The sequence below is a fragment of the Bidens hawaiensis genome, unplaced genomic scaffold (assembly GCF_021521415.1).
Source record: "Bidens hawaiensis isolate Kalapana, Puna unplaced genomic scaffold, B.hawaiensis_p1.1 tig00077507_1, whole genome shotgun sequence".
NCBI classification, from domain to species: Eukaryota; Viridiplantae; Streptophyta; class Magnoliopsida; order Asterales; family Asteraceae; genus Bidens; species Bidens hawaiensis.
The window spans coordinates 1-15,513 of record NW_027503350.1 but is presented as its reverse complement, the minus strand read 5'-3'; the positions used below and the strand labels follow the sequence as shown (position 1 = coordinate 15,513).

At 35.8% G+C, this 15,513-nt stretch overlaps 2 protein-coding genes across 2 annotated transcripts; both read left to right on the top strand.

Moving 5' to 3' along the window:
• The first annotated feature begins 691 nt into the window (after positions 1–691).
• Positions 692–5,290, top strand: LOC143606829 (cation/H(+) antiporter 28-like). Its single transcript, XM_077082468.1, has 4 exons — positions 692–769; positions 1,377–2,369; positions 3,078–3,668; positions 4,679–5,290. Exons 1-4 carry the CDS (start codon positions 692–694, stop codon positions 5,288–5,290), a joined length of 2,274 nt encoding a protein of 757 aa, XP_076938583.1.
• A 5,150-nt stretch (positions 5,291–10,440) lies between these two features.
• On the top strand, positions 10,441–15,507 carry LOC143606830 (uncharacterized; the record flags this gene model as incomplete). Its single annotated transcript, XM_077082469.1, has 10 exons — positions 10,441–10,547; positions 10,658–10,991; positions 11,893–12,070; positions 12,145–12,194; positions 13,020–13,112; positions 13,192–13,280; positions 14,057–14,135; positions 14,233–14,315; positions 14,498–14,576; positions 15,301–15,507. Coding segments are annotated over exons 1-10 (1,224 nt in total), but the record flags the coding sequence as incomplete, so codon positions are not given.
• Between the last annotated feature and the right edge of the window lie 6 nt (positions 15,508–15,513).

Here is a 15,513-nt window from a genome sequence, read left to right as displayed (position 1 = left end):
CATATTTTTTTATTCGAACGGTGACTTTCAAAGTTATGTTAGTACTGCGCGACAAAGTCGCGCCCCACCACCCCACTCAGGCCAGCTATGTTGACATGATCGGGATCCATGCTGGCATTCAAGTCTGGCTTGGCGTTCCCGGTAAAACCCAGTTTGCTTATCCCGCCCGAAGGCACGACAAGTTTTTAATGCTCTGGAAAAATCCGGTCGGAATCAGGATTCGAACCCGGGATACCCGGGTCATCCATCATGTTTCTGGCCATTGAGACAAGCCCCGCTGATTTACTTGCTCCTATTGAAACGCTATTTTCACCCATCCTTGGTATAAATGAATTTTTTGGTAATAAATAGAAAAATATGGAGCTTCACTCACTTCCCCAATATTCTCTCATGATAATACACAAGGCAATCACAAATTCACCTTTCACTCTAACTATCCTCTTTCTATTTTCAATTCCATCATGGCCGTGACAACACTACCCATTTTCTCTATGCACACTTTCTTCACATTCATTCTTCATTTCATCCCTCTAATCCAACCTTTTTCATTTTGTTTCAAGAATCCCATAACTAAGTTTACGAGCATTGTTTCTCAAGATCCCGCGGTATCAACCGGATGGATTCAAGATAAGGGTGATATTTGTTACGAATTGATTTGGACGTAGGGTGTGATCTAGACAAAGGATCAAATATGGACTCGAACGATAAAGATACCGTGAAAGACCCTAGATGCACACAAGTTACGGTCATGAAAGTGGCTAATATCGCGGTGAATATGTTGATATTCATCGTTACCATAGCCTTGTGTAACGTCTTGCACATGATCTTACGCCCTTATTCACAACCGCGCATCATTTCTGAAGCCATTGTAACGTCTATGTCCTTGATATTGTGCATTTATTGTTTATTCTATATCTTAGGCATGATTTGAACTTTTGGTCAATTAAGTTGTCATATGGTTTCTTACATAGGGCTGGTTAACGAGCTAACCGAGCCAACCACCTTCAGTTCTAGCTCGGACTCGAAGTTAAGCTAGTCAGCTCGGCTCAACTTGTTTATTCTTAATAAGCTTTAAATTTTAAATAACGAGACTACATGATTTTCAAAATGTTAGTATTTTGAACATTTCCTTAAGGTATTTGAACATCGTCACAGTTGGACTTAATTTCTGTCCTCAAGTCAATGAGACAGGTTGGGCCAATCTCGAAGACAAGAATCAAGTCCAACAATCACCCACCTACCGAGTCATGGTCTATAATTCTATATAACCTAATCAAAGTTGTGATTATAATTAGATGAGTTTGTAATCAGTTTTAGAGTTATATTTTGTCGTTTAAGTTATTAATTCTTGTTTTTTTCTCACTTGATGAATGCAGGTAGGATTCTCTCTAAGCAATCTACCATTCTTACGCAACAACTTCAGCGACGACGCCAACATGGCACTCGGCTATGTAGCCGAGTTTGGTATGATCTGCCACATGTTTGTCATCGGCCTCCAAATCGACCCCGCAATATTCACCCGACTCCCAGTCCGCGAAGTAAAAGTAGCAGGCACTGGCTTACTCCTCACATTCCTCCTATCCTTATTCATCACACCATTTTTACACCTTAGTTACGAACCAAGCATCGAATTCGACGTCTTCATCTCACTCATTATATGTGGGACCGCATCCCCCCTACTCACCCGCATCATCAACGACCTCAAAATAGGCAAATCTGACATCGGCCGTTTCTTAATCTCAACCGCGGTCATATCTGACCTCATTTCCCTTTTAGTATTTACCATAGGGTACATTATTTTCGACCCCGTGGACGGGTTCACGGTCCGTACGGTTGGGGAGATCCTTTTAATGCTAGGAGTGCTTGTTGTCCAAACCGTTTTGGCTGCTAAATGTATACCATTATTAATGAGATGGGTCGATAGTCAAAACCCGCCGGGTAAGTTAATGAAAGGGTCGCATTTGATCGTGTCGTTAGCGAGCCTTGTACTCGTGTGTAGTCTATCGCCTTTGATCGCGCGGTTTAATATGATGTTAAGTGTGTTTTTGGCGGGGATTGTTATGCCACGAGATGGGAGGTTGTCGAAGTTGTTGACGGGGAAAGTGAAGTATTTCTTTGGGTTATTGTTTTTCCCAGCGTTTATGTTTTGGGTTGGGTTTGAGGTTGATTTTGCTCTGTTTGATGCGGGTAATTGGCTTACGTGGGCTAGTGTTTTGTTGTTGTTTGTGACAATACTTGTTGGGAAAGTTGTTGGGTGTCTTATTTCGGGGGTGATGTTGGGGTTTCATTGGCAGGACTCGGTAGCTTCTGGATTGCTTTTAGGTATCAAGGGCCATTTTCATATATTTATGGCTATATTGGCTAAGCAAGTAAGTTTCTATATAATTTTCTTGCTTACATGGGTTTAATTTCATAGATCGAAACCAAAAAAAGTTTTTTCAAATATTTCAAAATGTGTGAAGAAATTTGGGATTTTTTTATTGGACTTCAAATGTTAGTTAGTTAATGTATAAGATAGCGACTTTAGATTCTTGAAGGATGCAAATCTGACTAGATTAAATGAGTGTTTGGAACTTTTGTCTTTTGTTGTTCATGTTATATGAAATAGCCACTTTTGTGGCAAGAAGACGAACATTGTGGAAATTCAATTCGGTTAGATAATATAAGATGCAGGGCTTAAAGTGACGAACGTACCCATGAAAATATATTGGTGAAAGTGGGTGTCGTCGATGACTATTGGAGAACATAGCATGCGTAATCAATTTACCAACGGTTTAGGACAGAATCTACCAAGGGATCACTAATAACTACGCCTACAATGGACGTGAGACATTTTTTTCCAACAAATTAGTGATGACTAAATTTACGCTTATTCGTGTCAGTGTTCCCTCAGTAATCTATTTGTGAGAGTCTTCATTTTTCTAGGTGTTGCTATGTAAGACAATGACTAACATAAATTTGAAGTCCAACAAAAAATATCCCTTACTCATCATGGTTTTGAACCAATGTTTTTTAATAAAATCATTAGAAAATAACTATATTTATGGTTTGTGACATGGGGTTTATATCATATACAGAGAAATATAATTAGTCCCTCAGACAGTGTTGTTATGGTAATGGTGAGTTTCCTCACCTTCATCTACGCCCCAATGGTTGTCAAAAACATCATCGAGCGCGCAAGAAAGCGATCACCAACACAACGAATGGCATTCCAATGGCACGACCCATCCAACGAGCTACGAATGATTTTATGCCTTCATGGTCCAGAAAACATTCAATCAGCCATTAACTTCATGGAAATCTCCCAAGGGCCAACTCAACCAAGTATGATGGTGTATGTAAACGATATGATCGAGTTAACTGACACGGCTGCATCAACACTAGTGCGTGGGGAAGGAGTGGACGCGATGGCCATAACGGATGAAGGTATTTTGGAGATGAGAGAAAACATCACCAACACGATAAATAATCATGTCAGGGATCACTCTGAAGGGATTGAGGTAAAGAGATTGCTTACGCTTTGTCCTCTTGCGACTATGCATCACGACATTTGTGTACTCGCGGAAGATTTGTTGGCGTCGTTGATCATCCTCCCGTTCCACAAGAATCAACAACAAGATGGGACGTTCAACACAAGCTATTTGGAGTTTCGTAGTGTCAATAGAAAGGTAATATATAACACACTATTAAAGTTACTAGATTATTAGATTATACTTGTTATATCTAACACAATGACTTGAAATGACAAAGTCATGGTCGCTATATGAGATAGCAACTTCAGTTACGTGAAATTTAATTTCGTTTGTTATCAACTGCTCATGAAACTGAAGTCGTTGTCTTAATATAGCGACTTTAACTTTATTTTTTCCAATCAAATTTCATTTTCTTCATAACTACTAATCTACCCTCGAGATTTGACAGCTAAAAACTCGAATCGAGTCAAGCCTAAAGATAAGCTTGTCTAATACATTGTCCTGAGCTTCACCTATCGAGCTCGAGTTAGCTCGCGAGCCTAAACTAGCTTATAATTTAATTAAGTTTTATCTAATATGTTAAATATACATGTATAAGTTGTCAAACGTGTCGGGTTGGCGGGTTGATGAGTTTCGGGTTGACGGGTTAGCGTGTTGAGATTCTTCAACCCTAACCCAACCATATTTTTATTTGTGTCGTGTCATGTCGTGTTCGGGTTGTGTTTCGGGTCAACCCATTTTACGTTCATATATGTATATGAGTAAAACCTATTGACTTTCGTAATAAATTAAACAATTAAATATTCTTATTCATATAAAACTTAATAATTTATGATAAATCTTATTGTTTTTTGTGTGTTTATCTCTCATTCACAATTAACAAAAATAGGTTTAGATTTTTAGCTTAAGATAAGTACAAACGAATAAAATAACCAGAGAACAGACAGTTAGAACTTAGAACTAATATAATGAAATTGTTAGAAGTAAAAAGTAGATAATAGTAACGTAAAAAGAAATTAGTTTTACTTTTAAAAGCTAATTGATATATGAAAATTTAAAAATCTAAGTATTTAACTTCAAAATTTTAAACTTCTTATCTCTAAAATTAAAATATTAACTTCTTTAAATTGTTAAACGGGTTAATAATTTTAATAATGTTACTATAGCAACAGCAATGACATGCAAACGTTATATATCCAACACAGGTTCTACGTCACGCACCGTGTTCAGTTGGCGTATTAGTTGACCGAGGTCTCGGATCCATCCAGTTATCAAGATCAACCAAATGCATGAATGCAGCAATCATATTCATAGCCGGAAAAGACGACCGCGAAGCACTATCTTACGCAGGGCGAGTGGCCCGACACCCTGGAGTCAAACTCACAATCATAAGATTCCTACTAGACACAAACGGAGACAATGTGTCATCAAGGATAACAAGGGCTAGAGCCAAAACAACAGAATATGAGGATGAACTAAAGCAAGACGACGAGTTTTTCGCCGAGTTTTATGACAAACATGTAGCCACAGGACATGTTGCGTATATGGAGAAGTACCTTTCAAACTCGGGTGAGACTTATTCGACAATTAAGTCGTTAGAAGGCGAATACGGGTTGTTTATTGTGGGACGGGGAGCGCGGGTTAACTCGACCTTGACCGCGGGTATGAATGATTGGGAGGCTTGTCCTGAGTTGGGTCCAATTGGGGACATTCTTTCTGCAACTGATTTTTCAACAACAGCTTCTGTTTTGATTATTCAACAACATAAACTTAGAGGGAAGCTTCAGGGTCTACATGAAGAGTTCTCTATTATGTAAGTTAGTAATCAAGAATGTAAAAAGAATCATTAAATTGTTGATTTGGGTTATGTTTTATCTATTAAAATGTCAACCACCCTAGCTTAGATATAAGTAACAAAGGTAGCTTAAAGATAATATACATGGCGTATAAATATAAGAAAAATAAAATAAAAATTAACGTAACGAAAAAGAAATTGGGGGGGGGGGGGGGGGAAGGGGATCGCCTCCAAGAGGGAAGGGCGAGTAGCCGGAGAATTTCAACTCATGACCTAAACATTAGAATGCTTGTGTTTAACCACAAAAATAAACTAAAACTTTTAATTGAGTTACGTTTCAAAAGAATTATATATAAAACTAGTGTTTTACCAGGCGTGTTGCGCTGGGAAGGTTGGTAACTCGTGCGATGATAAAACATGAGTGTTGTCAGTTCAAAGCGTTGAAGCGTTAATTTGACGTGAATTTGATCGGTTTCGGTTACATGCACCAGAACTAAAACCAAAAAGAACATGAAAATGGAGGTGGACCAATGAGTTGGCGTTGGTTAGACATGAAGGTTGTCGAACCCGGACGTGGAGGCGGGAATCTACGCAAATTCGGTTTGTTTTCGTAACGCTCGTTACTGTACAGAAACTAAAAGAAAAAAAATACAATTGGCATTCGATCGGTTTTCGTTACATTCGTTATGGTTTCAGAACTAAACCCAAACGTGGTGAGTCAACACGAATCCGGTCGGGTTCCGTCACGTTCATTACGATACCAAAACTATAAGTAAATGGCACTCGGTCGGTTTTCTTTACGCTACCGGAAGTAAACGAAACAAAACAGGCCGGTTTTCGTTACATTCGTTACGGTTTCCGAATTAAAACAAAATGCGGTGAGTCTACACGAATTCGGTTCGTTTCCGTCACACATTACGAGACTAAAACTATAAAAAAATGGCATTCGGTCGGCTTTCGTTTTGGTACCGGAATTAAACGAAACAAAACAAGTCGGTTTTCTTTACATTCGTTACAGTTTCAAAACTAAAACAAAACCCGGTGAGTCTACACGAATTCCGTCAGTTTCCGTCACAGTCATTAGGATACCAAAACTATAAAAAAATGACATTCGGTCGATTTTCGTCACGGTACCAGGGGTAATAAAAAAAATGCATTGACCAATATGGTACCGTCAAGTGGTCAAATAGGGGCTTAGCGACACCAAAGTTCTTAGTTGTATTATTATATAATAATATGCTGGTGGTCTTGTTTATACCAACTACTATCCTTAAGATAATTATTTAATGATGCAAATTTAAAAAAAATGTCTCGTTTTAAACCGGTTTTAAACCGACCTGTATAGTAATTGCCCGTTTCCACTTATGTTCACCTAGGTATGGCTATATAAACGATTTCTTATCCATGGCAAAGTACATCTATCTATCTATAATATATATAAACGAAGACAAAAAAATCCTACGTGTCGCGATGTGGTCGCTCCCTTTTTTTTTGGAGTCACCAGATTTGCTTGATTTTTAAATGGAGGTTTCTCATGCATTTGACCCGAATTCATGGGTATGGATCTTATCAAACCCAAATATTTCTTAAACGGGTTATAACATCTTATTAAATTAAAAACTAATATCACCAAATATTGATATAAAAATCCGATAAAGTAGGGATATACTAAAAATTAATATCTGATTTATTAAAAAAAAAGATATATATTATTAATTTATAATTAAAAAACCAATTTGATAGTTTAAAAAATAAACGGGTATTGGGTCTCATCAAACTCATATACCTTTTAAACCGGGTTATAACATCTCATTTATTTGTGAAACAATTTATTATCAAACCACCTATAAAGTAGGGATATACTAAAAATTAATATCTGATTTATTAAAAAAAAAGATATATATTATTAATTTATAACTAAAAAACCAATTTGATAGTAAAAAAAAAATAAACGGGTATTGGGTCTCATCAAACTCATATACCTTTTAAACCGGGTTATAACATCTCATTTATTTGTGAAACAATTTATCATCAAACCATAAGTATATTATTACCTTTCATACAATATAGAAAATAAAGATTCAAAAAATAAATATATATTAGAAACAAATAATATAAAACAACCCCCGTAATACGGGAGATAAAAACTAGTTTAGCTATATTTTGAAAAACGTTATGGTATTTGTTAGAAAACTCAAATTAAGTGTGTACATAATACACGGGGAAGGTTCATGTACATTTTGATCTTAACATGAGTACGTAGGAAATAATGCCAATTTATTTAAAAATGCGAACGTAAGAAACAATACCAATCTACATAAACAATGACTTATAATAACAAAGAAAATAACCTAAAAACTACAACAAAAAAATCAAAATCAAGAACAAAATAATAACAGCATATACCAACAAATACTTATAACAGCAAAAGAAAACATCTAATAATAACAAAAATATAAATAAACAAATACTTATAACGTCTCATAATCGAAAATTAGCAAATACAAACAAAAAATAGCAGCAAACACCTATAAAAATAAACATAATCATAACAACAAATTGGTTCTCACCGTTTTCATGTTAAAAATAAAATGTATTTGATCATGTTTCCATTATACACAATGTATAGCAAGGGGCATTAGTTAAAATCATTCCTTCACATTGACCACATAAATAGTTTTTGAATGCTACTTGGAATTTTTATGAATACGAGCAACGATTCTTTTTTATTTAAAAAGGTATTTATCTAAAATATACGAATGTAGGTATTTATCTAAAAAATGAAGAAAACACCCACACACGATAGTCATGTGAGGAGCTTCTTAGCTAAGTTTTAACGCTCATTAGTGTTACTACCAAAGTGTGTTACAAAAAAATAAAGCATAGTACCTAAACCTGTTACTTGAAAACCATAATACCCAAACCTGTTACATTTAGAAAACCCATAGGGATTAACTGTGGAATTAACTCTAAAGATTATATATATTTTTTTGGCATGATAAACAAAAATCAAACGTATCACAACTTGTTAGGCTCTCTACCATGTATTCAGAAGGTTCTAGGTTTGTTATAGTAAAAAAAAACCTGACAATAATCTAAACTAATAATTCAAACTCATCATCATTGTATTATTCTTATTCTTTATGTTATGTTATGTTACATCATAACATAACGTAGCACAACATATCATAGCATAATTTATCATTACAATAATGTAACACACATAACAATAACATAACATACCATAGCATAACATAATATAACAATAAAAAAATAACATACAATTGTTAAATTATTAAAGTTATAGGAATTTTATAATTACAATTAAGTAACTGATACTTCAAGTTGGTGTTTAGGTGAGTTTAAGACCATCTTTCAGTAATGAAAAATTTTTAACCACATAAAACTAGAACCTTGTATTTCTTCTAACCCAACATTTAACGATTAATGGATAAGAACGAGTAAGAGTCATTACTTAATTATTTCTATTTTTCTTTGATTATAAAAAATTAAATAGTAATAAGACAGAATTACAAATTTTGTCCTTTAAAAAAAGCCAAAAACCGGTTCGTGTCCTTTTCTAAGTTTCCTTGCAGGCGGTGTACTTTAAACTTTTTTTTCCTTCAAGTTTTGTCCTTTACGCTAACTGAGTTAGAAAAACTCAGTTAAATGCCCTCACGTGAGACGCATGTGAGGGCATTTTTGTCTTTTCACCTGTACCTGCAACCAGTCACCTACATCACCACCGCCGGAGAACCCATAAACCCAGATTCCGGTCAAACCCTCACCACCACTATCTTCTTCCTTGTCTCCCCTGCTATATGACATCACCCCCACCACCACTGCCATCCACTCCCAATCAAATTCAGATGCTGCTTAAGAGAAAAACAAGAATCTTTCGGCGAATCTTAAGAAGACGCTGACTTAGCTCAATATGTTTGTAGCCGAAGGTAAGTTGGTTAAAGTCAAAAATTTACGGTTAAAGAACCAGATCTGTAAATTGGTTTTCCACCGTTGCATTTGAGGAATCGATTGCAAAATTAGTGCTCGTTTGGTGGTGGTTGTAAATTTGGGCTCGATTGGGGCAAATGGGAAAGATTCAATTATGTGATCAGGTTTCAATCTTGGCGGTGAACCTGTGTTGTAGACCTGTAGTATGGTCAATAATTGATTGTGAAACCATTTGTAGATTTTTATATAGAAAATCAAGTGCATAGAGTAATTCGGTTCTCTCTATATAAAAACCCCTGGACTTGATTGCAATCGAAGAGGGTGGTTGACCATGGTGGTTTCCGGTGGGAGTGGAGATGGATCTGGGTTTGTGTCTTCTCCGGCGAGTTTGACCGGAATCTGGGTTTATGGGTTCTCCGGCGGTGGTGATGTAGGTGACTGGTTGCAGGTATGGTGGTGTGGTTGTTTCTGGTGGCCGGAATTTGTGACGGTGGCTGGCGGTGGCCGATTTAAGAAAGTATGGTCTTGTGGTGGCAGTTACAAGTGTTGGTTGGTGTGTGGCGGTAGCTGTGGGTTTTGTGTTCATGGTGGCCGGAGTTTTGGAAAAGGATGGGTCGGTGGCTTAGGTAGTGGTGGTGTTGGTGTAGTGAGAGGGAGGGAGAGAGTAGAGAGAGAGAAAGAAGACGGGAAGATCATTTTTAGTGACTGACATGTCGTTTTCCGGCGGTGATCTCCGGCGTCGGACGGCGGCGGTGATGGATTTGACCGGCGGCTGGATGTTAAAGACGGAAGCAGGAGAAAGAATTGAAGAAGAATTAGGTCTGGGGGTTATTATGGTGAAGAAGAAGATGGATACTGGATTTGATGATATATTATTATTATAATATATTAATTTATTTTTTAATTATAAATAACTACCAGTAGACGAAAAGACAAAAATGCCCTCACATGTGTCTCACGTGAGGGCATTTAACTGAGTTTTTCTAACCCAGTTAGCGTAAAGGACAAAACTTGAAGGAAAAAAAAGTTTAAAGTACACCGCCTGCAAGGAAACTTAGAAAAGGACACGAACCGGTTTTTGGCTTTTTTTAAAGGACAAAATTTGTAATTCTGTCTAGTAATAATGAGTTTAATTAGTTTGTGAAATTGTACACCCGTGTTGCATCTTTAGGTCCTTATAAATCAACATATAAAAATAAAAGAATCCATAATAACAATAACAATAACAATAACAATAATAATAATAACAAGCCCTTTAAAATCTCTTATCAAAAAAACCCCCAATTTCTCATTGCTATGGCCTTTCACGTCGCCTGCCCAATTACAAGGTAATCTAATCGCTACTCACTCTCCAATTACACATATACTTACGTACACATACTTGTATCTATATTTCCCGCTCTCTCTAACCGTTTATTTTCTCTTAATTCTCTTCTAGCCGTCGAATCTGTTACTGCTCGCTAGGGTTTCCACGCGAGTTGCAGAGCAATGAGGGGAAACAGGGGTTTCTGGATGAAATTGCCAAGCTGAAATCGTTTCTGGAGGACCCGTGGTCGGTTAAAGATGAGAAGAAGACGGTACAGGTCCTTGTTCCCAAGGTTACGGTTGTGCCTGCTCCGCCGCAGCCGCGGATGACGGTCGATCCGGCGGTTTTGGAAGCGGAGGAGATGTTGTCGGCCAGGAATAAGCGAGCGGCGATGCAGAAGAAGGCCGCTGCGGCGGCGTTGGTGACCGAGGATTACGCTCGGAGATTTGAATTAGGAGAGACTGTGGTAAGTTGTTTGGTTTCATTATTATTGTTAGTGTTGAGTTCAATGTTAATTGAGTTTATGTTAATTGAGTATTTGATGATCATGTTTATGTATGTGATTAAATAATTAAGATTAGGGTTTGTCCTTAGAATGTTGAGCAGGTTTTAAATTGTTACAGTCTGTGTAGATCATTTGAGCCAATAACAGGTCTTTATATATGTATCATGTGAGGGTAGTGTGTTCTTATAAAATCAAACTTAATGATGAAATCTGTGTAACTGAGAATGTCAAGTTTTGATAGGGGAGTAGAGACATTAGGTGAATTGATTATAGCACACGAAGGTTCTTGTTTATAACAACTAGTTTTGTTTTGTACGTTAAGCTTTTACTTGGTGCTTCATCGTCATCACAGTATTACAGTAATGCATTTTTATATGTTTTTTTGTGTTACTGATCAAGTTTGAATAGGCGCTTTGTTTTTTTCTTTTGTAATATAGGTGTTAACTCAATGTGTCACACTTTATGCAGTATTTATTTCTTGCAAGTGGTATCTTTTAAGTTTCAATATTTATTATATTGTTAATTTCTTAGAATTTTGTTTGAGACCAATCGCTGGTCAAGTTATTAATAACCAGAATGCCCTACATATTGTTTATCTTTGACTAATCTCTGCCTAAAGTGAGTGATATGTAATAATCTGCACAATGCTATTGTCTGCTTAAGTTATAATTTTGAAAAATTGATTATTGTAGTTTGAATAGCTAAGGTTGTTAGACTTGTAATCCATTTGAAGATTATATATTAAAATAATAGAAACAGTTTAATGACTTAATCATTTTTGGCCTTCAAGTGGACCCAAACCATCAAGACTTGATGTTTCAAGCTTGTTCACTCATGGGTGTGATTGATATGTTTTACACAGAGTGTCACTAAAGATGTTGATGGAGAAGAACAAGGTGTCTCTAATGCCAAAATAATGTGTCGCCTTTGCTTTTCTGGTGAAAATGAAAGAAGTGAGAATGCAAGGAAGATGCTATCATGCAAAAGCTGTAGTAAGAAGTATCACAGGGGCTGTTTGAAAGCTTGGGCTCATGATAGAGGTATATTGTAATTAATAATCATACCTTATTTTTTGTTTATATCCTGTTCCTGATAATTGTAATGTTGATTGCAGATTTGTTTCACTGGAGCTCTTGGACCTGTCCTTCGTGTCGTGTATGCGAGGTTAGTAACTAGTTAACGTGCTAATCCTTAATTCAACATGTGCTCACGTGCGGCATTTGGTTAACTCCTTAAGAACTTGGGTTATACTTCTTTCATATGTTTTCCTGAGTTGGTTGCATCGAGAGCATTGTTTTTTCGTTTTTTAGTGCCGTGATTAACCGAACACGTCCATTACCTTATTTATACTAACATACGTGGGCAAAATGGTCTAAAAAAGGTCAAAAAAACGCTCCAAACGGTAGTTTTTTTTTCTATATAGCCGTTTTTTAATGACTAGAAGTTTAAAAGGTCAGAACTGGGTTACAAACCGGTTCTTAAGATCGGTTCCTCACAAACACAAACAGATTATCAAGTTAGTGTCTGCATTCAAATCTTAAAACCGGTCCCAAACCTATGGTTTTTTTAATTCCAAACCGGTTTCGGTTTGGTTCTCGGTTTTGGTTTCTCAGAAACGGTTTTTATGTGCATTCTCTAGTGGTCACTCTGGTTCAGTTGGTTTGGGGGCACCCACACTTTTATCCCGCTAAAATAGTTACATAAAGGCTCACATTAGTTCAGTTGAGATCCAAGTAATAATCAAAAAACAATTTGAAGTACTGGGTTTTTAGTTCTGACACTACCCAAATAGTATGCAATAAAGTGCATTTGATTTGAGTTAAACTTAAAGAGTAATATGCTTGAAAACTGAAAAATTTTTGAGCATATTGTGTTTGCTTGACATTTGTAGAAGTGGTTGTAGCATGCATTAATGAGTTAAATCAATTTGGCGTAAAACCTTATTTTTATGTTATTTATATTAATATTTCAAATGACATTGTAAACTAGGTATGCAGAAGAACTGGTGATCCAACCAAGCTCATGTTTTGCAGAAGATGTGATGGTGCGTATCACTGTTACTGTCAACACCCTCCACACAAGGTAAAATGCGATCTTTTTTGTCTTATTACAGTCATTAAAATGGTACCATAATGTTTTTTAATGTTTTGAGAATTTTCAGAATGTGAGCAGAGGACCTTACTTGTGCCCCAAGCATACAAGCTGTCACAGCTGTGCATCTAAAGTCCCAGGGAACGGTTCAAGTCTCAGGTATTGCTTATTTACTAAATGAACGAACCTAAACACAAAATTTTGTTAGTTTAGTTATTCAAATGAACATGAACACATTCATTCATTTGTGTTTGTGAACATTCGTTCAGGTCTGTTCGTTTAATTTCGTATGCTTGTTCGCTTATGTACTTTAGTTTTACGTCGGTGTGAGACTGTTTATGTTTGTTCGTTTATGTTCATTAGTTTTTACGTCTGTTTATGTTCGTTCGCTTACATTTGTTAACATATTTATCCAAAGTCTTGTTCTAATAACATTTTAGGCACAACGCATTGTTGTTCACATTATTTTTAATTGTTTCTTTAATGGCTTTTTAATTGGTTGTAGCTCAGTTTCTGTTTGTTTACGTTCGTGAACTGTTCATTTATATTGTTAACGAACGAACATGTTCGTTTTCTTAACGAACAAACACCAACAAGAAAATCTTGTTTGTTTAATTGTTCGTGTTTGATCGTTTGTTCAGCAAAAGTTAAACGAACAAACACAAGTGTGCTTCGTTCGGGTCGTTTATAGGCCTAGATCAAGTGGATTAAAAGTTGCTTATATTCTTTTTAACAAATGCAACTTTCTAAATCATTTTTTAACCGAAGAATTGAGTTTTTGTTTTATTAATTTTTTTTGGCAATCATAACTACTGCATCATCTATTTGTTTGATAAAAAGGTTTTCCCTCTGTTTATTAGCTTTTGAAAACTGAAGATGCTATATTTTTATCTTTATTTAAAGTTGTTAATCATTTTCACAACAACATTTTGAAGGTGGTTTTTAGGGTATACCTGCTGTGATGCTTGTGGAAGATTGTTTGTGAAGGGAAATTATTGCCCTGTTTGTCTAAAGGTATGATTAACACTGATGTATTATTGCTTGCATTTTTTTTAAGTTTTATTCTGGTAGTTACATGCTATGTAGTAATTGATGGTGTAAATAACAACAGGTTTATAGAGACTCTGAATCGACACCCATGGTTTGTTGTGACATCTGTCAGCGGTGGGTGCATTGTCACTGTGATGGAATTAGGTTTGTTTTCTACCTGATTATTTTCTTGTAGAATTGTTTCATTTAATTGTTGAATTATTTGGACACTGTCTTTATACTCATATTCTGTTGGTAAATTCTTGCTGCATAAAGTGGAAATCAGTGACATACTCTTTCCCTTTTTAACATTAGAACTTCTTTTAACTGTGATTTTTTTATTGCAGTGATGAAAAGTATATGCAATTTCAAGTGAATAATCACCTGCAGTACACATGTGCCTCATGCCGTGGAGAATGTTACCAGGTACAAATATAGATTCAGCTACAAAATGTGGTAAACCTAGTGGTGGTAGTTTGATTCATTTACTTATGATTGGATCAATTTGAGCTGTCTTTGAAGTTAAAGTTAAAAGGGTAAAATTAGTAATACAAAACTTAAAGGGGAACATTTCATTTATGCTGAATTTCTGTCCAAAATATGTTTTTTATGCATAAAATCTTCTAATTTGTTTTATTCAAAGATTTAGATTATCAAAATGTAATAGGAGACAGTTTTATATATCCTCCTCAAACCCGTGAATTCTATCATATTTATCCAACGAAGGATATTTTATATACTCTTTTTCATATTTATGACATAAATACCCTTCCTGTATGTAAAAATTTAGGTTATGAGACTTTAAAGTGTAAGAAGAAGGGCGTAATAGTCATATTATAATATTTGTTTAATGAAATGGGTAAATTTGAAATTTGAAGTGTCTTGATGTTTATATTTGATATAATTTTTTTTACTATGCAAGTTCTTAAGGTTACATATGATATATCCCATGTAATAAATATTGTTTGCGTAATCACATAACACATTAATTATTTATAAAATTTTGTAAACGATGGACAAAAAAGTATCTGTCTCGTTTCAACTTGAACATAGAATCCAAACCCACTCTAACCAGTAATGAAAACCCAACCGTCTTGCCACATCCAGGTCAGTTATATAAGGGTTGACTTTGATTCGTTTTGTGTTTCAGGTTAGGGACCTTGAAGATGCTGTTCAAGAGCTATGGAGGAGGAGAGACAAAGCTGACCAGGACTTAATTGCAAGCCTAAGAGCTGCTGCTGGACTGCCAACTCAGCAAGAAATATTTGCCATCACACCTTATTCTGATGACGAGGATGAAGAACCACTAGTAAAAAAAGAATATGGCCATTCAATAAAGTTTTCCCTCAAAGGATTAGCCAAT